The 20,406-nt window shown below is 47.7% G+C and overlaps 1 protein-coding gene across 1 annotated transcript in view; it reads left to right on the top strand.

Annotated features, from left to right (window-relative positions):
• LOC106643727 (inactive tyrosine-protein kinase Dnt) overlaps window positions 1-20,406 on the top strand; it is a 67,403-nt gene that overhangs the window by 36,808 nt on the left and 10,189 nt on the right. The window contains exons 3-5 of the mRNA XM_014358971.2: window positions 10,503-10,770; window positions 16,502-16,676; window positions 19,315-19,519. Of these exons, the coding sequence (XP_014214457.1) occupies window positions 10,503-10,770; window positions 16,502-16,676; window positions 19,315-19,519 (648 nt within the window). The remainder of the gene's footprint in view (window positions 1-10,502; window positions 10,771-16,501; window positions 16,677-19,314; window positions 19,520-20,406) is intronic.

Genomic DNA, 20,406 nt, shown 5'->3' with positions numbered 1-20,406 from the left:
ACTGTTCCCTCTCCGACTCGTGCCAGCACGATCGAGTACACATACAGAGAGACGGGGAGAAGGGGGGTAAGCGCGACGTTTGAACAGCCTCGCAAGCATCTAGCGTTGGGAAGGAAGGGAGGAAACGTGGAGCCGGCGGGTAGGTTGCTATGACGATCCGCACGACCCACCGAATCGCGGGAAAATTGCCCCACGCGCACCTAGTCCTGGCAAGCGTCATCATCTCGTACACTCGGAGCTTCTTCTCTCTCTCTCTCTCTCTCTCTCTCTCGGAGTTACTCTCGGTTTCAAACGACGGAGCGATAAACGCCCGGTTAAACTGTATTTGACGAGCGTCTTTGGAATTCTCCGGGACAAGGAGGTGTGGGGGAGGGGCTGAATACGTGCCCAAACAAAGTACCGAGAGTCCCTGAATGCCCACGGAAGATGGCACGAAGTTCCGAGTCCCACCTGCGCGTTGGCTCATCGAACGTGACTCTCGAAAATTTTCATCCCGAGAGCAACCCCCCTGTCGATCAATTTTTCTTCCCCACTGGATGATATAAGTATAAAAACGCATGGATCCGTGGATTGGACGGGTACGGTGTACCCACTTATTACCCTGCACCTCGGTTACAACGTCATTCGAACGGTTATCGTAAGGGACCTCATCGGAAGGAGGAATGTCGCTCCATCTCCGAAGCTGGTGTTTACCGACGTCTCCCCCGGTGCTTCAATCTCCCCCGTACACGCGTAATGTGAAAGCATAGCTTCCGGGCCGTCTCTGTATTACCACTGCCCGGCAGCCGCTTATATTATATATATATATATACCTACGCGGGTACACCCCGTACACGCGTAGTGTAGGGCCGAGGAAATCACGTAAAGGATGACGAGGTCCGCTGGGAGCGACGAATTGCCCGAGCCTCGATCGCTCGCTTTACTCGCGCGCTCGGGGGCCAAGCGGTTGTGCCATTGTAACATCTCAGACTGCGGATGTATATGTGTGCGCGTGTAAGACGGGGAGCTCTTAATCCCCGCAGTATATAAGGTACGTGTGTGTGTGTGTGTATGTGTACCTCGAGATGCAGCTCGGGGGACGAAACGATTTACCACGGGCCGAAGGGAAAAAGGTGTGTTTTCATTTTTTTTCCCGGTAATCCGTGTACGCGCCCGTAAGAAGATCCGGAATTGGATGCGTTGTTCCACGTCCCCTGGGGGAATCGGCCGATTTCTTTCATCCCCGATTTAATTGACTTTGGGGCTTGTATCGTTTATTTCTTTTACCATTTTTTCTTTTTCATTCCAACTCGCTGTTCGCGAAGGAGAAAGAAATAAAATTTGATCCCCTCGTACGTGCAGCTTCGCGCCTTTTGTCAAAGATCAAAGTATGTATTGTCAACTCCATTACGCGCCCCCTCGATTTCGCGATTCAATACACTACAGCGTCTCCTTTGCAGCGCTAAGACATCTTCTAAGATGACTTTATAGCTAATGCTCAATTATTTTTTGCTTAAAAAAAAAAAAAAGAACTGATTTCATGCACGAGATTATTATGTTTCCCCGAAAATTCATCATTTACTCTCGCACAGCACCACTACTATTCTTACACTGTACACGTGGACTCAATTACCCTTTGTGCTCGCGTTTCAATTTTTGCCCCGGCGCACAGAGAGGCACTGAAGCACCTGCAATATTGCGCGCGACGTCAAAGACGCCGAGAACGTACTGCATTATCGTGCCGTGTGCTCTACTCTCGGCGCAGCTGATGCGAGTCAACGTATACGGAAACTGCATAACCCACGTATTGCACTCCACAGCACTGCACTAAATGAAGCACCAACGCACACATAGCGCGAGAGCTGCGGATGAATTGTGAATACATGGATTGGGAAAGCTCGGACGTTTCATCACTCATTTCTATTTGGCTGTCCATTAGGGGAAAGTGAGAAATTTCGAGCGAATCGAATTGTTTTTTAAGTACCGAGGATTAATGATGGTGCACGGTTACGCGCTCCAGAGAAAAAAAAACAAAAAAAAACGAAAGGATTCTCCGAGACACTCCGGTGGAATTTGTAATTTCATTTGTTACCAGTGGATTTGGATCTTAGCGCACGATTAATCTTCTCGAGGGAGGGAACGTAATTCACCTCGAAATGACTCTGCAGAACGGGGTAGAGCCCACCCTGGTTTTATAACACTCCCGGTCAAAATTTTTTTCTAAATTTCATCATCCAAATATTGTAAAAATTACCTCACCCACAGCTTCGTTCGGATACGCGTGTAAGGGTGTTTTCAAAAGAAAAATGCGCGACGAGCTCGCTCGTATACGCACGCACCGCAATATCAGTAGAACGTGTCGTGCAAAGTCAGACCAAAGACATATCCGTGGCTTCGGTTAATTAGCGCTTGGTGGCTGGCGTGCATTACTCCCCCCGTATCCCACGGGGCCAATGAAATCGAGCAAAGCACTGCCTTACAATCCACGTGGCGCGTAGCATGTGTATATATATACATGCACAGTAGCCCATACCTGATGTGCGACGACCACCTTTGCGCGTCTATCGGAATGGGAAATGAAACGCAAAGTACGACCGCGTCACGTGGCGCACGTGTATATAAAAGAGGACGAAAAGGAGGTAGCGATGAGACGATTCGCCCTGATTCCAGACGCGAGCACGTATTTACGTACGTATATGTACCGTTAATGCGCCCGAGGCAGCTAATGGCTCTCTATCACGTATCCATTATCCGAGAGCATGTCTCTCTCTCTGCTCTTTCTGTACGTGGCCCCTCGCGCTAATGAATTTCTTTCACGTCAAACTCGCACGAATCCGATACTACTCTGCCGATTGCCCTCCTCCTTCTTGCAATGGATTATCTTTTCCGTGTCATGACACGACATCGTTACGACGCGCGTAAGTCGCGGGGTGGTACGGCGGTATTGGTTATTCGATATTTCTCAGGGAAGCTTTTATTAAGCTGTATTTTCTTTTTCCAATGTAAAATCAAACAAGTATGCGATGAAAAGACAATAGTTGCTTGGCAGATATTTTATCGCTTGAAATAATAATGATACCTACCACCAAGTGCAGAATCAATATCAAGTAATTTTATTTGAAAAAAAAAAAAAAAAAAAAAGAAAAAAGTTTCCAACACGCTAGCTAACAAAAGAGGTCAATAACCATCACGCATTGAATGGACGTACAAAAAAGTTCATTTCAACCACTTGTCCGACTACCCGCGCCACAATGCGTTTCTTCGAATGGCCCTCTTGATGCGTGGGGGGGGGGGTACACTATGTACTACAAATGGGTAAACGCCCCTTAAAACAGTGCGTGCAAACCGCTCAACCGCACCGAGCCGCAAAAACAGTTTCGCGTCGGCGTAGCGCTGTTCGGTCGTCGCGCCACGGCACATATGGATGACTCCGCGTAACTAACGAGTGCACAACTTTTTTCATGACATTTATATCTCCATACCGATCGATTCAAAGCGTACCCAACCAACTGCTCTGTTGAACAAAAGGGCAATTCAACCTTTTCCTGTTTTAAATTGTATAACTACGAGGAAAAAAAAAAAAAACAAAGACCAATTAAGCGATGCGATGTCGTAACTATTGTGAAAAAGAGAAAATGTAAAAATTGAATTAAATCACGAGTACTCGTTCAATTAAACCATATACACTCGAGCTCGCAACAGAAATCTCCGTGTACGGCGTATGAAGCTCTTATGCGAACCCACATACCAAAGAGTATGGAGCCACTCGGAGGGAGAGTGCAGGCGAAATTGTCGGAGAGTCCGCACACGGGGGCGTCTGAGTACATATACAACCACGTACTCACACCTGACGTGTATAACGCCCTACAGTGCGACCAACCATGTATGTACATGTACATAAGGTACATGTAGCACACTCACGAGAAGCTGTGAGAGATATGTCTGTGTATGTATATACGTACAGTGGCATACATACATGGCTCATATAGGCTCACACCTATAATAATATATAGCTGGTGGCAAACGCCGGCGTTTATCCGTCCGAAATACGGCTCCGTGTTTGCCAGGCTGTGCAAAGCAGTGCTTTCTCTCCCCATCATATATATATATGGGTGTATGTATGTATAACACTTCGTATAATACTTCGGTATGTATATACACATACATTCGCATGTACGTATTACATATAGGGTAGATTATATGTGTGCGCTCGTCGAGGTGGCTGCTACTGCAGCTGTCGGTGGCGCGACGTTATTATACCCGAGTTCTCTCACCCGACGACGGAGCGACGTGTCGACGCGCGCCTCTGTCACCCCCCGCGGCTATACATATGCATACATAATACACACACACACTCGTACATATAGATACGAGTGAGAGAGGGTGCACTGCAGACCTCCCCGAAACGCGAGGGACGAGGATGTATCCGTAGGTACACACAGTACCGATCCACGTGTACGTAAACTCGCCTGAGAAGCTGAGAACCGCGCGTGTAGGGGGTGCGGGGGAGGATATACACCCACACGTGTGTTGTATATACACATGTCATACGCGTATACGTCGAAGCGGGTAAACTTGACTGGCTGGCTGAGGGTGTGTATGCATGTGTACGAACGGGGGCGTTGATTATTCGTTTGTCTACTTTTCTGCAGGTGACGGTAAACAAGCCGTTAAGCACGGCCTCTCTGTTTGACAAATAAATGAAAAATACAGCGCAGGCGTCGATAAATGCACTGCCGTGTACCAAAGAAAGACAATGGAATGCGCTTGCCAGGGTATTTTGTTGGACTATATCGGAGAATGGAAAAAAAAGCCCTTCGAGAGCTTTCGATCGACGATTGACTCCGACACGGGGATGGGGGAAACAATTCAGTTGTTTCTTTGCTTTCTGCAGTGCAGTGGAAATAATAATTGTGAGACTATCTCAAATACCACTCGCACCACCTAAAACGACATCTACGTACAATTCGCGAGTGTGCCATTTTGAACAACAGTAGACGGAGTTCTATAATATAACAATGGCAACGATAGCACGCTGTGTACATTCGGTGTACGTACACCCAAGGGGGTGTGTATGGGCGCACAGTTGACAGGAGGGGGAGTTCGAAAGTTTCGCATTATCAGGCAGCGTTAATTAAATTCGCGAAACCGATAGAGCCCGGCACACCGCGACACAATAACAACCGCCCTGTAGCTCCTCCATTCAGTCGTCGTCGTCGTCTACCGCTGCTGCAAACAGAGAGACGCGATGAAAAGAAAAAAAAAAAAAAAAAACCTTCGAGTCAGCTCCATTCCCACCCCTTTTTGTCGTTGGTTTCTGCTGTTTGCGCCGGAGACGGAGAGGCCGCAAAACAGTAGAAACAAGCCGGCAAATAAAAAGGCATTCAAACCAGATAAAGGAAGCCGAAGATAAAGCGCCAGGTGAGAAGTTGCCTTTACCTTTACCGGCGGACAATGGGCACAATGCGTACGTCGTCGTCCCCGGGCCACCGCAGACACAAGACGGTAAACGACGCCTCAACGGACAGACGCGCGAGAGTATAGTCAAGTTTGCATCCCCCGTGTACACGTATATACATATATACGTGTGTATATTGTCAAGCAAAGCTACAGAGGTGGGTATATGTATATATACGTATGGCGCGTTAACGCCGAGGGTGCAGCAAACAAGCCGGTCCCTCTATTCTCGCGTGCAGCCAGGCTCCTCTCTCTATCTGCGCCCTACAGCCCCACAGCTAATAATTAAACGGCTTTGGGGAGGCCGCCCCGTATATACCTTTGAACGCGGCTGAGGACTAATATATTGGGGATTAAAGGCGTCGTCGTCTAGCCTCTCCATGTGTATAACGTATACGCGTGCTCTGAGCTGATTTTCGCGGGCTTCCTTGTTTTCTATCTCTTTGCCATTTTTTTTTTTTTTTTTTTTTCTCTCCTTTTGGCTCGAGTTTGTGCTCGAGAGGGCTCGTGTGCACCTGGGCGGTGAAAAAGTGCCGTTTACACCCGCGAACGGCCCTCAAATTGTTATCTTTATAAATGGTGTTTGACCACCTGCACTCCAGGGGTTGAGGGGGAAAGGATAAAGTGCTTCTAGGGGGGGGGGGAATTTTTTTGGAAATCCGCGGTATGGTCGTGGAAATCGATTGAACTCGGTTGCGATTCATGTAAAACGATGTAGGGTGTGCGTTTGCCGGAGTGAAGCTTTACCGATGGTTTTTATTCATCAATTGCCGTTTGTTTATTTTTTTGTACAGCCAGAGTCGGTTTATTCGAGCTGAAGTTTTTTAATTGAAAAAAAGAAAAAAATTACCTTTTCTCCGCACGTAATGAGTGAAAAGAACTGCGTGCACTTTATCGACAGTTCTCTCACGGTAACGACGCTGTTGTGGTTTGTTTTTAGCTTTTAGCTGACGTTCAATGCGAAAAAACTTTCTCGTATCTATACATGTGTACACTCGTCGTTGTTATTGAGTGAAAATCGCGGACGTCCATGGCGCGCTCACTCCGACGGGAAATCGATTTTTTACCGTACGCAAACGCACAATGAGCATAAATTCGACAGAGGCGACTCACAACTGATAAAAATACCCGTGCAAAATGGGATGACGCCGCGTGCCGGCAAAACATCCCCATTCAACTTCAGAAACAACAGCGACAGCCCCTGGGCTTGGCAATTAACGCGGCCATTGTTTCTAACCAGAGCGAAATATATTCTCCCCGCCTCGAATCGTTCGATATCGGCTTCGTTTGGCTTCGCTTGTTCCCTGGTTCATTATCATGCAAAAATCTTCGGGACCTTCCAATATCCATTACCACGGCCGCGGCCGGTTATAATGGCCGACGGATGACTCGGTGAGTAACGGATTCTTCGCTCCAACCGTCGAGGCACGCGACCGGATCGCTAGTAACATTATTACCGAGCACTCGGAATCACGCGAACGTCCCGAGGTACTCCCCCTTTCGCTCAAACATATCAAACTGCGGAGTAATGGTCTCAGGAGCGTCATTGTTTGCCGAAAAGGGGTTCTTTCGGTGAAGCTCCCCGAGAGAAAGTGGATGCGTACGTACACACATTACGATGATTGCTCCCCTCGAACTGCATGACTCTCTTTCTCTCTCAGCGGTACGAAAACATCTTAGTCCTTGTTAAAAATATGACCAGGTGTATCTATACACGTGTGGTATTTTGAGTAATAAGCCGCACGGGAAACATCGATCGTCACGCGCCAGACGTCGCACGTGTTTTCGGATGAATTAAACGGAGGAACACACACGGGGACAATCGAAATTAAATTCAACGAGACCACGGGACCATGTATAGCCCCTGCACTCGGATTCTCCAAATATTCATTAAGGGACGCACACCGCACTGAAATTAAACCCGATAATATTACAGTGTGCGTGCACTTTACTCGCCGACATGTAACCCAAATCAAAATACTCGGAATTCCGGGGCCTTGTACGGTCGAGGATTCTAATGAAGCCTCGAGTAACCGGAGTAACCCACAGTGTTCACGAAATGAAATGAAGTATAAAAAAAAAAACAAAAAAAAAAAAAAACAAAGAGCCATAGGTGACAAGCGAAAACCGCGGAACTGCAGCGTTTCAATTGAAAATCCATTAGAGTCCTTTGACAGGCTGCGCGTGAAGGAGAGAGAGGGGGCACGGAAGGCCAATAAGCGTCTGTCAGAGGACGGCTGATCGACGTCTTATCGGGAAAACAGAGGGCGAGGGAGAGTAACGAGCAATCCGCTAAAAAGGACGCGAACGAAAAAAGCTACGAGGGAGGGAGGGTGCGATTCCGAAGGACCGTTAACGAATTCCCGGCAAGCCAATCTCGGTGGCGGAGCTCTACACGCCGGCGCGAGAAACGCTTCCGTCAAAGACTCGAATTTAATTTCTCTCTCTCTCTCTTTGGGGATGGGGAGGCGACGAGTCGCCACTGTTGACTGGCTACAGCCGTGGAAAATCCCTCGGATGCCTTGGATCGAATCTAAACTCGTAACTTTAGCACCACCGCCAAAGGGACGACACCGTGGGTGAGGAGGAGGAGGAGGAGGGAGAGAGAAAAAAAAAAGGAAAGAAAAGAGTCTAATGGCATTTCGTTATTGCGTGCCGATGGGGGAAGGAACGCGGTCTCTCTGGTGATGCACGCGTGCCGAGGAGGCACGTGACACGCGAGTTGTCCCCCTCTCCCCTTTTATTCCCTCCTCCCTACTACTGCTCCATATATGCGGGAGATGGAGGTGGCTGCTGATGCTGCTCTGCGGCTCGGCTATCAATCCATCTCCTCTGTCCCACCCCTCTCCACACGGGGTTTGTTTTTTTTTTTTCATCCATACATGTATGAATGTGCGGTGGTGGAGGGAAACGATGTGCCAGCCTCGAGGAGAAGGGGGTTCCGCGGCCGAGGGGTTGCGGTTAATTTGATTTTTTTTTTTTCCCTGTATCTAAAGTGCGGTCGTGCGGGCATAGGTCGCATTTTTTTCGGGCCTCTGACTCCGGCTCTTTCAAAAACTGCTCAGCCGAGATGACTCGATGGGAAAGCCGATTCGTGTATCGATGAGCCTTTACTCGTCTTGTTTGTTTTTTTTTTTTTTTTTTTTTTTTTTTTTTTTTTTTTCCAGGGGCTCGATAAATTATTGCGATCGTTTACTCTGGAAGGAAATCGTTCGTGGGGTGAAACCCAATAGTCGAATGGGGGTCAAGCGGATATGAAAATTCCTCGGCCATGGGAGATTTTGCGAGATTTGCCGAAAAGAATATATATATATACCATCCGAGAAAATAAAAACGATGATTGAACAACGTAAACGCATTATAATATGTGGTATATCAAAACGGAACGGTTATTAATCCAGTAATTTGATTATTAGTGCAGACTCAGCAGCGAGCGAGCGCGTAAAAGCTCTGGTGTATTCATAAAAAGTAATGATAATGGAAAAAGAAGAAAAAAAAAAAAAAAAAAAAAAGAACCAACGAAGCCGCTTCGGTGCATGTAAGTGAATTGATCCTCTCGGCGCGGTGCTTGTAAAAACGAACACCGGAGAGAAGAAAAATAAAACAAAAAAACCGAAAGCTTCGCAAAAAAAAGAAGGGAAGCAGTAGCGGAGGAGGAGGAAAAAAAAAAATAGAGAGAAAGATTCGTTAACCCCGGCGAATTCAGAGCTTTTAATACATCGAACGAGAGGAAAAGCGCAAAGCCCAAGAAAGGGAAAAGCGGGACAGAGAGGCCAGATGAATGGAGATCGGGTGGGAGGGGGTGTAGGTGTATATATGTGCAGGGAGGCAAAGTTTGTTCTGCAAACAGAGCGCGGAGCTTTCAGTGCCGAGGAAGCGAAGAGCAAGGGGAGGGGGGAAATATGCTCGCGTAGCCAACCCCCCCGAATCATGGGGTGTGCGCTGCTGCAGAGTAGCAGAGAGAGACACGGCTTGAACAAACATTTTTGCGCTATTACGCGAATCTCGGAGTGGACATTATGGGAAAAATCGGGCATTTAAGCCTTGGGGCTCGCAGGAACCACCCAACGTGTTTATTCGGGCGTTCGGGTAAACTATGGATTTATTGTTCTCTCGTCTCGTCATCTAAAATACGTGTAAGGCGGGGAAAATTAAACACCGGGAAGACAGCTACGACATTCAGTCCACCGCATTCACCGTAGGTATATATTCCGAGGTAACCTCGTTTGGTAACTTTAGCTTTGCAAACTGCTTTGCAACGTTCGCGCGTCCGTAAGTACCACGTGCGTCGATCCCTCGGAGCGTGTGTGTAACAGTGGAGGCGATAAGGCTTGACTTCTCGCGCGTCTTAATGAAAAAGCGACGCGTGAAAGGAGAGACCACCTGCTCGGAGGGTCGTGTGAGCGGGGTATAGGTGTACCCACGAGCAACGTGTACCGGCAGCAAGGGCTCTGGGATTAATTTACCTCCCTCTCGTAATTAATTGAATTTGTCCGGGCGGCTTGTACACGACGACTCTCCACCGCCGTTGTCTCGCTCTTTTGTTTTGTACTTTGTTTTTTTTTTCTTTTCTTTTTTTTTTTTTTTTTTTTTTTGCCTCTTCCGTTCTTTCTTTTCCCCGTTTTATTTCCTTGGTGCTGACCTCTCTCGTGTACACCAGCCAGCCAACTTTCGGATGTCACGAAGCGAGCTTTTTTTTCTCTCTCCTTCGGATTAAGAGTGAAAACGTTTCCGCAACTTGCGCGGGAATTTGAGGATTTTATTTTCGGCTCAGCGAGCAATTTGCATTACAATTGTATAATAGAATGCTGGTAGCGTACCTTATGCGTTGAAAAGATAACTAAAACAATTTTATCATATGTAGAGTAGTCCCTGATAAAAGTATAACAAACAAAGACGTAAAAACTCCATACGAATCGTCTTCTTCATTATCATGCGAAAATGAATAATTACGACCACACCAAAACATAACTATATTGTGATATACTAGATAGCAAACATAGCTGACACTGTGTGAAGCAAAAAAAAAGAAGAAGCTACAGGAAAATGAACCTTGTGTGTTTCAGCTGGCGTACTCGTTGAAAATCGACTACGACATGAGGGGCGTGACGGGCTACGGATCGAGCCTGATGGCGCTGATGCCTCCAAAGGTAAACGTCTCGTCGACGGGCCACGTGCCCGTTGAACAGCAGGTCTTTGCGATAAGACTGCCGTGTTCGGGCCTCGAGAGCGCCGAGGTAAAGGTCGCCATCAAGCTCAACGTCACCGCGCCACCCGAGACCAAGTTCAGCGACACGATACTCGTCTTCAAGAGGAACAAGATATGCATGAAAGGTGAGAACAAACGGAGCAACGTTGCGTACGCTGCAACTACTTTTTTTTCTAGTTTTTTTTACTTGTAACAATTAAGTATCCGTGAACAAAGATTTTACAGAATTATTGCTTTGCGATACAGAGCTTTTTTCTCACTAATCCCCCCCAATGAAAATTTCTTTTGACATAGAAAAGCTTTTTTTAAAACGTCAAACTAAAAAAGATTCGTAGAACTTGGGAATGACACCTAAAATCGCGATAAACTTGATTTTTACCGATGACGCACTGTGGAAATAGTCGGGGGGGTTTTTTTTTGTTTGTCCAAATGACAAAAAAAGCGAAAGGAGGCGAGCAAAGTACACATAATAACAATAAACAGACCACGGCGGCCGGTAATTGAAAAAGTAATAACTCGGAGAGTGCACGGGCGAAAAGTGTTTGATTAAAACCTCGGAGGGTGTATAGATGTATACACGAGCGGGACGGCCACAATTACGCGAACGAGCGAGCGAGTTGCGAGCCGTCGACGAAAACGTGTAAGCGACGCGAAAGCAATACACCTTTCATTAAACGCCCTCGGTCCAAGAAGTTTTAATAAGCCGTCAAGACCTGCTCGCAGCCTCTCGGGGGGAGGTAGAGCGACAAAAGTCGTCACTGACGAAAAGTGGGATAAAAGTGGCGGGGAGGGGCGCAACGCAAAGGGAAGCGGACATCGAAGACGTGGAGCTGGTGGAGAGAGTCTCGAGGAGGAAAAGCCGATGGATAGCTCCACGGAGCGAGAGTCGACGGAAACGCCGAGGATCCGATTACCCGAGCCCAGGAGAAACGAAAAGCGATCCGAAATGAAATCTCGCGACTACCACCGGCACTCGGAAGGGATTTTATAAGTCATCATTGCCGTGCCGGTCCTCCTTCGTTCACAGGATCGAGGAAAAAATTTTCCAAGCCAAGACTACCTGTAGCGGATCCACTTACGCGAGGGTAATCGAGTGAGACACCCTCCTCGGCGAAATTGCTTTTCACAGCTCAGTTGTCTGCGTGTACATCTTTGTCATACGCTCCGAGTGGATGTTGGTATTTCATCGCGACTCTTTGAAAAGTAACCATCTCCTACGGCTGATTTTTTTTTTAGACGACACGAAGTGCGGATACTCTTCGCCCACCCTTTAATAAAGTGCCGTTGGTCCGCAAAAAAAAGGCCATAAATAATTTCGAAAGCTCGAAAAAAGGAGAGGAGAAAAATTCTAGCGCGCACGAGCGGCGCAACATTGAAAAGCATTATCCGGGACTGGCTTTTATTGCTCTCGAGGCCGGCAAAAGGGGGCTCGGTGCACGGGACGTTATAACTCGCGCGGGATTGCAGCGTAGCTGCAGAGGAGAGACCACTTTTGCCCGGATTTATTTGCTAGGCCCCCCCTTTCCCTCTCCTGTTCCTTATATTGGCGCAAGGATCGGGTGTGCTCTCGGAAAATCCGTGCGGATCCCCTTCCTTGGTAGCGGTGGGGCTCGTATCTTTCGCGACGGCCCCCCTGCGAAAATAATCGAATCTCGCGGTCGAGAGGCTCCTCAACAGTCCGGGATATATATTGGAGGATGAATCCTCGATGGAGGAGCCGGATAGCCGCCCTTCCGTTGAAGCCTGATTCTACAGAGATCTCCTTCCCTTTCTTGCGCGCGGCTCCGATTCATAAGGAGCTCTCTGGAATTAGAGGTACCCTCGTGTACCCAACGCTACTCTCGAGGAGCAGAGAGAGAGAGAGAGAGAGATACAGAGGAGGTAGGTGGCTCGGCTCTCTTTGGATTAGCTGTCGGCACCACTGCGCGATAAAGCACACCAGTGCCTATACCCATACGATGGGGCGAGGGCGCACATGCGTTTTTTGGTCCTTCCTTTGATTCTCCTTTTTTTTTTTTTTTTTTTTTTTTTTCTCTCTGGCGTTTTTACTCGCGCGCCCTCCACGGAAAAGAGATTTATATTTTCTTGCTGATGAATCTCCTCTTTGTCGTCTCCCCCTCCCTCTCTTTTCTCCTTCTTCTCCTTCTCTGGTAATAAAAGCTTGCGAGCGTCGTCTTTGAAAGATTATTACAACCCTTTGTACTGATACGATTTTTATAACATATTTTTTTTTTTTTTTTTTTTACTTTCAACAAAAACACACATGCAACGATCGGAGACAATTTTTTCCATCAAAGGTACAAGAGTGTAAGTACACTTTCATCCCCTTTTTTCGCTGCAACAATTCGTTCTCTTCTTCTTTCCCCCTCCCGAAAGCGATATCAAGAAAGTCGCAGCTGGAGGAAAAAGGGTCACCCAACACACGCGTTAATCCGTCTGCGCACCTTAACTCCCGCAAAGCTGTAAATCTCGGCGGCTAGGTCACCGTTCCTCCAAGTACACGGCTATCTCTGTGTATGTGGGGTAGGAGGGGAGGAGGAAAACTTTTTTCCCCGATATATACCCTCCTCGTACGTGCAAGCGTTTACCTGTGAGCTTTGCTCTTGTAAGCTATGTAGAGCACTAAAGTACACCCCTCGTTCGGATCGGAAAAAATTTGGCTTGTTGCTTGAAATTTCACCCAAGAAGGGACAGTTAAACGCGTCATCGAAAAACAGTTTTCGTCTCAAGTTGTTCGACTCGAGCGCAAACACGAGTCTCGATCTTTTACACCCGATCCCCAGTTAGTGCGCCGCAAAAGAATCCTGCCAGCTTTGCCCGACAATCCTGGGGCTTTTTTCCACTCGGCCGCGCACCTCGAGCTCGAGGGAGGAAAAGAAGTGCGGGAGATGGAAGATACCACAGGACGCGGAGTCCAGAGGAGTTCGTTTGGAGCGAGCGCGTGCAGCTATTCGCGCGACGAGCCAATTCGTTTAACGTGCCGCTATCAAAGCCACCACCATCGTCGCGTTGGGCGTCTTTCCTCCCCACCGATGCCGACGGGATGCACGTCGCGTACGAGGGATGGCTGCGTAGGGCGTGGAAGGGGAGCAAAGGGTTATTGGGTGGACGAACGGCCGGCGGGCGAATTACTCGTCTCCTTCTCGCTACGCTTTCGAATAAATTACATGAGTTGGTTTTTTTACCAACTGCTGACGATTGGTGGACTCTTGATTTTTTTTTAACTGATTGCCACGTGTTTGTTTACCGGATTGCAGGGTGTCAAAAGGATTGCGAGAATCTCAATTAAAATCGCGGAGATTTTTGATTGAGATCAAGTCCGTAGAAATGAAATTCAAATAAAAGCTCGCGAGACGAGGAGTAAAAAATAAAAACAGTCGGTGGCGAGGAACACGGCAGCAGTGCAAACTACGAGGGCACAAAACCCAGGAACAACGGGGAGACGGCAGACACACAAAAAGTAGCACTCGAACAATTTATCCTCCGCCCAAAACAAGCCCTCATTAAGATTCCTTTCCAAACTCGCTCTCGGGCAATTAGTTTTTTTCTTTCCACGAGCATCAGCTTCGGACAAAAAGGAAGACAGAAGAAGAAGGAGAGGAGGCGGAAGAAGATACGCTCATCCCACCCCGCGTCTCCTCTCGAGCGCGAATCATCTCATAATTCGTCGGTAGAGGCGCGGAAAAAGCCCCCATCGCTCGAAGCCCGGGTCCCACGGACGGGCTTTTAAGTAGAAAGCTCGAGGCTAAGTACGGAAGAGGAGTACCTTCCCCCCCCCCTTCTTTTTGCTGCACGGCCGGAGCTGCATGATCCTGCGGCGATTTATACATTTAACCTCTCGGGCAAGCCCTTCCTCCGGAACAGCGTATACATTCCCGACCCGAATCCGCTCTTCTGGCCCTCCGTACACCTCTTACATTTTCCATCCCGCCCCTTCCTCCACCTCTACCGCCTCATCTGGCTCGCCGGTGCGAAAACGAGTTATTTACTCGATCGAGAAATTCAGCCGGCTTACACAGGTACACACGCATACGGAGCCAAGGAAAGCCGGGGGTGCTCGACAGGGGGAAAAAAATGCTCGCGATAAAGAGAGCCTTCGGTCTCTCGAGGCGTAGCCTAGGAGGGGGGGGAGGGGCTCAAAGGGGTTGGCCGTGCCTCTATATGCGCGGGGGAAAATTAATAACACCGTTTTCGCCCACTTACCATACACTTTTCCTTTGTGCGGCGTTGTTTCTTCTTTTCTTTATCCCCTGGGCGGGCGTATCGAAGCGGAAAGGCGCTGCCAATCTAAAATTTATCGACTCCGTTGCGCTGGTGGTGGTGGTGGTCTTTCGAGCGAATGTGCACCTCAGCGGGGGGTTGCATTAAAATCGAGTTTCAGGCGCTTTTTGATACTTTATGTTCAGAAAATTGTGTACCTCTGTGGACTTCTCGCTTTTTCCTATGCAGTTTGTTGCCGTGCTCGTTGGGAGTCGTCGCGTTCGTGTTTTACGTGCACCACCTTACAAGAGGCCGAAAGTCAGCGGATGCGACACACGAGGGGCACTTTACAAGTAGGTACTCTTTTTTTTGATGAAGCGAATTGCAGAAAAGCAGCTGTTGCTTTGAACGTACCGAACACAATATATGTTTACGTATACCTGCAAGAGACGCGATTTATCTTTCTATTGTTACCTTATCCGTTAAACCTTATATTTATATTTTTGGTCCTCGTTATTATTCTCCGATTTATTGGTTCTCGCAAGGATGCGATTCATTCGTTTAAAAATGAGGAGTAAAAAATACTTTGGAACAATAGTAAAAAGCGTCGCTATAGGCGTTAACAGTTTCGCCGTTCCTGTTAAAAATAATTATACCGAAATCGTCGTTTTCTCGCGAGACGCTTCATTTGGCTTGGGTTGTTTAGATTTAAAGGGAGGAGGGAAAAAAAAGACAATTGCGCAGGAGTTTTCATTTTTTAGGCAGGAGTGCAAGGTGCTACGAAGAGGTAAAATAAAAAAAACAAGCCCGATAAAGAGTAGGGAGCCCAAGTTCTGGGTATGGCAAAGAAGGCCGAGGGAAGGGGGGGAGGAAGAATGGCGTAGAATATCGCTCTGGCGCGGAACTCGTTAGGCGCGAGGAAAAGTCTTTGAGTTCCGTCCTTTGCCTCGGGCCCGGTGTATACGTATACGATACTGCTGGTGCTGCACGACGAAAAAAAATCCATCGCCACCGGACAAAGGTGCACCACGACGCGACACAAGCACCCCGCACGCCAAACTTTTTCTCCCCTTCCTCTTATCCTAGCTTATGTATTCCAAGGCGATTTAGATCGTTCCTCTATTTTACTTTTCTCCCTTTTTCTTTTGGATTTGCCCTTTTACGCGCTGCTGCAGGTGGTAAAGGGACTTTGGGGGGACTCGCCGCCCAAGGTTTCGTGCTTTTTCGCAGCGAAAAGACGCTCGGTCCTTGGACTTGCTTTTGTTTTTTTTTTTTTTTTGCTCTCCTCCTCGCAAGGTCTTCTTTCTTTTTCGGTAATGATGTCACTTGGCAAACATCATTCTCTCCATCTCGGGGGAGGAGGGAACGTCTTTTACGAGGGGCTCGCAATTTTTCCTAGAACTCAACGTAGCCCACTCGTAAAAATTTACATAAAAGAACAATAGGCGTGAGTCTCGTGTGCGACGAATTTCCCTATCTTCTTTTTTTTTTTTTTTTTTTTTTTTACCCTGCCAACATCATATATCATACTCTTTTTTTTTTCATATCGCCAAAAATGTGCTGCGACGTATCTTGAGTATATGGAGGGAAAGTAATCTAAGTTATTAGTCTACAAACGAGGGTCGACGTCATAAACTCGAACGATGATTTTCACAGGCATCCGGACGCAGTCGAAGAACGACTCGGTGAAGCTAGAGGCCGGGCCCCTGGCGAACGGCAACCACGCCTTCTACGTAGCAGCCACGTGTGCCTGTGCCCTTATCTTGGTCGTCGTCGGCGTCGCCAGCATCATCTACATTCGCAACAGCAAGGCTCGCTCGCAGCACCCGAGGTGAGAATCTTTTTTTTTTTTTTTTTTTTTTTTATTTCTTATAAAAAGCTCCTTAAGATAAGCTCCTGTACCACGTACGTGTACAAGCAACGTCTATAATGACCCTCGATGACTATTTCCAGTAGACGACTCTCGTCGCCCGCAAGTGGGCGATTACAATTTAGATTGGATTTTAAGTGCCACACCGAGACGCGTGTGGGTTCATTCAATTCGGCGATTGAAAAATGTATATTTCCATGCAAATGCGCGCTCGCGAGTACAGTTGTTATTTCCGCTCGTCCCTCCGCCACCCCCCGCATTTTCTCGAACAGGTTAATCACGTTTTAACGAACTTTTCGCGTAAAACTTGATGCTGGATATACAGCGTGCACCCCCTTCTGACTCATAAAGATGCAAATGACTTTTATACTGCTCGCTTGATATGTGTGTACGTATTCGCGTACTCTGGCAATTCGGTGTTGGGGCGAAATGAAAAATATCGATTAAACAAACAATAGTGGAAAAAAAAAAACCAATCCAACAGAGTCCTCCTTGCAATAACAACAACAATAATAATAGTAATCAGAAAAGCTGTCCGTACGTACATGTTTTCAGAGCAGCCCTTCCGCTCGAGCGACCTTTATCTCGGCCAGATAGCTGCACCACTCGAGCGCTTTTTGCGCAACAAGCTCTCAAAGAGCTACACCCTCCCGAAACGAGGTCGCGAGCAAAAACTCCTCCGTGCGTATGTAAGGGCTAGTGTGGTACTACTCTCTCCTCGAAAGGATCCTTCACCGGGGGAGGGGGGGGGGCTATTTTAAAAGAGAAAGGAGGGGGGCACGAATCGAGAGAAAAGAGGAAGTAAATCGGTACTCTTTCTGTTGCCACTACTATAGACTTTTACGACATAGAGAGAGAGAGAGAAAAATTCCGTAGGGTAAGGGAAGGATGAACAGGAGAGAATCGCACGCGCACGGATATGGCGAGGAAGAAAAAAAAAAAAAGGGGGTAAGGGAGGAAGGAAGTGAGTTGACGTCGCTCTTCGAGAGTATCTTTTTCAATAAGCGCGGCGATCCGGCGCTCGATTGGCGGCGGCTCGATCCCTTCGCGTTTTATTACACGCCGCCGTGGCTTCTTTGGAGACGTCATTGGGGCAAAGGAGAGCAAGAGAGCGCCTTGGGGTGAAAAAGAGAGGGCGCCCGGTCGAGCCAAGGGGGGATCGAGAAGACGATATTCCGTGTATGTACGTACCAAAGATCAAGGGAAGACGGGGAGGGGGGTGGGGAGATGTTGCTCCGATTGGGGTAACATGGGCCCGCAGTCACGAACGAAACGCATACCGGGTGAGTCTTTGGGAACTTGTTTCGTTTCCAACGTGTAGTTGAAAATTGGAAAATCAAAGGAGTATTCGAGCGGAAGTTCATTCGAGCTGGAAATAACAGCTTGGAAAAACAATCGCCGGCTTCGCGCGCGTCTACGGCGAGATGAAACGAACGAGGGATAAGAAAGCCCCTCCCACCAGATAGAATCCTAATGGGATGAAAAATGAGAAAACGAGAGCTATTGCAAGTGTTCGCCATGGACCGTCGTCTCTCCGGGGATGTATTAGCTGTCTTTTGGCCCGTGTAGGCCTATACCGTTACACTCCCAACTCCCCTAATAACGCGTGTTCTCGCGGAGGAGATTGGGGTGCTCACTGTACTGGTGTGTACAAACGCGTACGAGACACGAAGGAGAAGAGGCTAAGAATCGTGGTCGTACGGTGGCATGACAACCCGAAAATAATGTATTCGTATACGAAACGAGGGAGATCGACAAATTATTCCGCACTTGCCAAAGCCACTCGATCGAATGTCGCTCGCTCTTGGACCCCCTCGTCGTTTTCCTGTCCCTCTTTTTTCTTTTTTTTTTCTTTTTTTTTTTTTTTTTTTTTTTTTTTTTCTCTACGTGTCGTTGTGCGTCAAACACGCGACATATGTACATGCTCGGGGATACGCGTCGCCTGTCAAAGAGAGGAGGCGGGGGGGACTTTCCGAATAATTTTACCGCTCTAAGCTGAAATTGGCGAGGGGCCGCGCAGGGGATGATCGCAGCATAATTGGACACGCCTGGAAATCACGTCCAAATGCGGCGCTGATCATTGATTCGGACGCGAAAAAAGTGCTCTCTCTTTTTTTCGAACCAAATTACCGACACGTCAATAAAGGACCACATGTACATTTCAATTTGACGACAACGTAATTAGAAGGAAAAAAAAAATTCACACACGTATCTTTTTCGAAAAACAGTATAGGATAAGTCGACCACGAGGAATTCAAGTTGGTTGGAGTAAATTGTATAGGAGAAGAAAAAAAAATGTTCATCTTAACGAGACTACGCTCTCCTGTTCGTTTTGATTTTTCGCGCTCGTTACAGGGTTACCTTTGAACTTGTCGCTTAATTTTCCTGCCGAGAAGCTTGTCATTAACGAAGGACGACTCGTCATCAGGGAGTTAATTAAAACGAAAAAAAATATACTAATTAAAATCATCACCAAAATACACGTGATAAAATATCGAAAAGCACAAAAAATGCAAATGTAAATAAGTATACATATATGTATATATACGTATGTATATGTATTCAAAATAGGCACCACTAACGAAGCTCTGTTCAACAGGAAGAGCCTGGCGTGTTGCAGCTACTCCGCAGCGGGAGCGAACGGGTTGGCCGCCAGCTCGGTCCTCGTGAAGGTGGACAACCGGCCGGGCAGCGCGAATTCCGGGAGCTACGCCACCATAGCCGACCTCGAGCCTCTGTACGCCCGACCTTGCGGCTCCAGGGCCAGCTACTACGCCGCTAGCCACGTGACCCACTTGAGCCAGGTGAGTACCTACACTCGAGACGCCGGGCTTGAATGTGCAGCGATTGTCTTGTATACACACACCTGTCCATGTATATTACACTCGTGCTGCAAACAGCCACGAGGAGAATGCGCTCGAGGGAATTCCCTGTACAGGTGGGGGGTGGGTTATCGAGTCGAGGGTAGTTCGTGTTTCGCAGATTAGGGCGAGGGATACCGATGGGTGGAGGAGCTTTCGAGATCGAAGTGCGCGGCAGACCGAAACTTGGGAGGATCCCTGATATGAATAGTATACGTATATAATATACGTATAGCGGAGGGAGGCTTACGAGCGAGTATTGCAGCGGTTAATCTTAATTCTCGACAGTTCTTGTTCTTACTGTTGCAGATATGGTGTCGCGTGCTAATCTATATGGCTTATCGAGTCTTGTAGCTCGTAGTTACCGCGTCGTCGCGATATAATTTTTTTTTCTTTTTCCTCGATTCTACTCTTCGGGGGAATATTTTTCTGTCACCTCAATAAAACCGTTCTGATTTGCAAATCATTCGGTTCTGATATGGAAAAAAAAAATTCAGTTCTACTGTGATCGACTTGGTCTCAACACTCAATCAAGTACGACGAGCCAGTTTCACAATCATTTTGGCTCTGGTTAAGGAGCAAGGCAGTCGTGCACCCAAGGAAAATAAGAGAAAAAAAACCCGGGAAACGAGAGAATTATTAACCGCTCCTGGCCACCCTTGGTAATCCTAGTTTTAACTCGCGCGCAAATTCTCTCGTGGAGCAGTAGATTTTTGGCACCGCTGCTGGGCAATTCTCAGGCAGTTTGCGGGCGAGAAAAGCCCCGCAACAGCAACCGATTATTCGACGCTCTGTTTTCCATATACCTCGGGTGGATCATGAGAAAAGAG

This window comes from Copidosoma floridanum, unplaced genomic scaffold (assembly GCF_036245765.1).
Source record: "Copidosoma floridanum isolate Cflo_tuat_1 unplaced genomic scaffold, Cflo_Japanese_pri ptg000001l, whole genome shotgun sequence".
Lineage (NCBI taxonomy): Eukaryota > Metazoa > Arthropoda > Insecta > Hymenoptera > Encyrtidae > Copidosoma > Copidosoma floridanum.
This window is presented reverse-complemented; position numbering and strand designations above follow the sequence as displayed.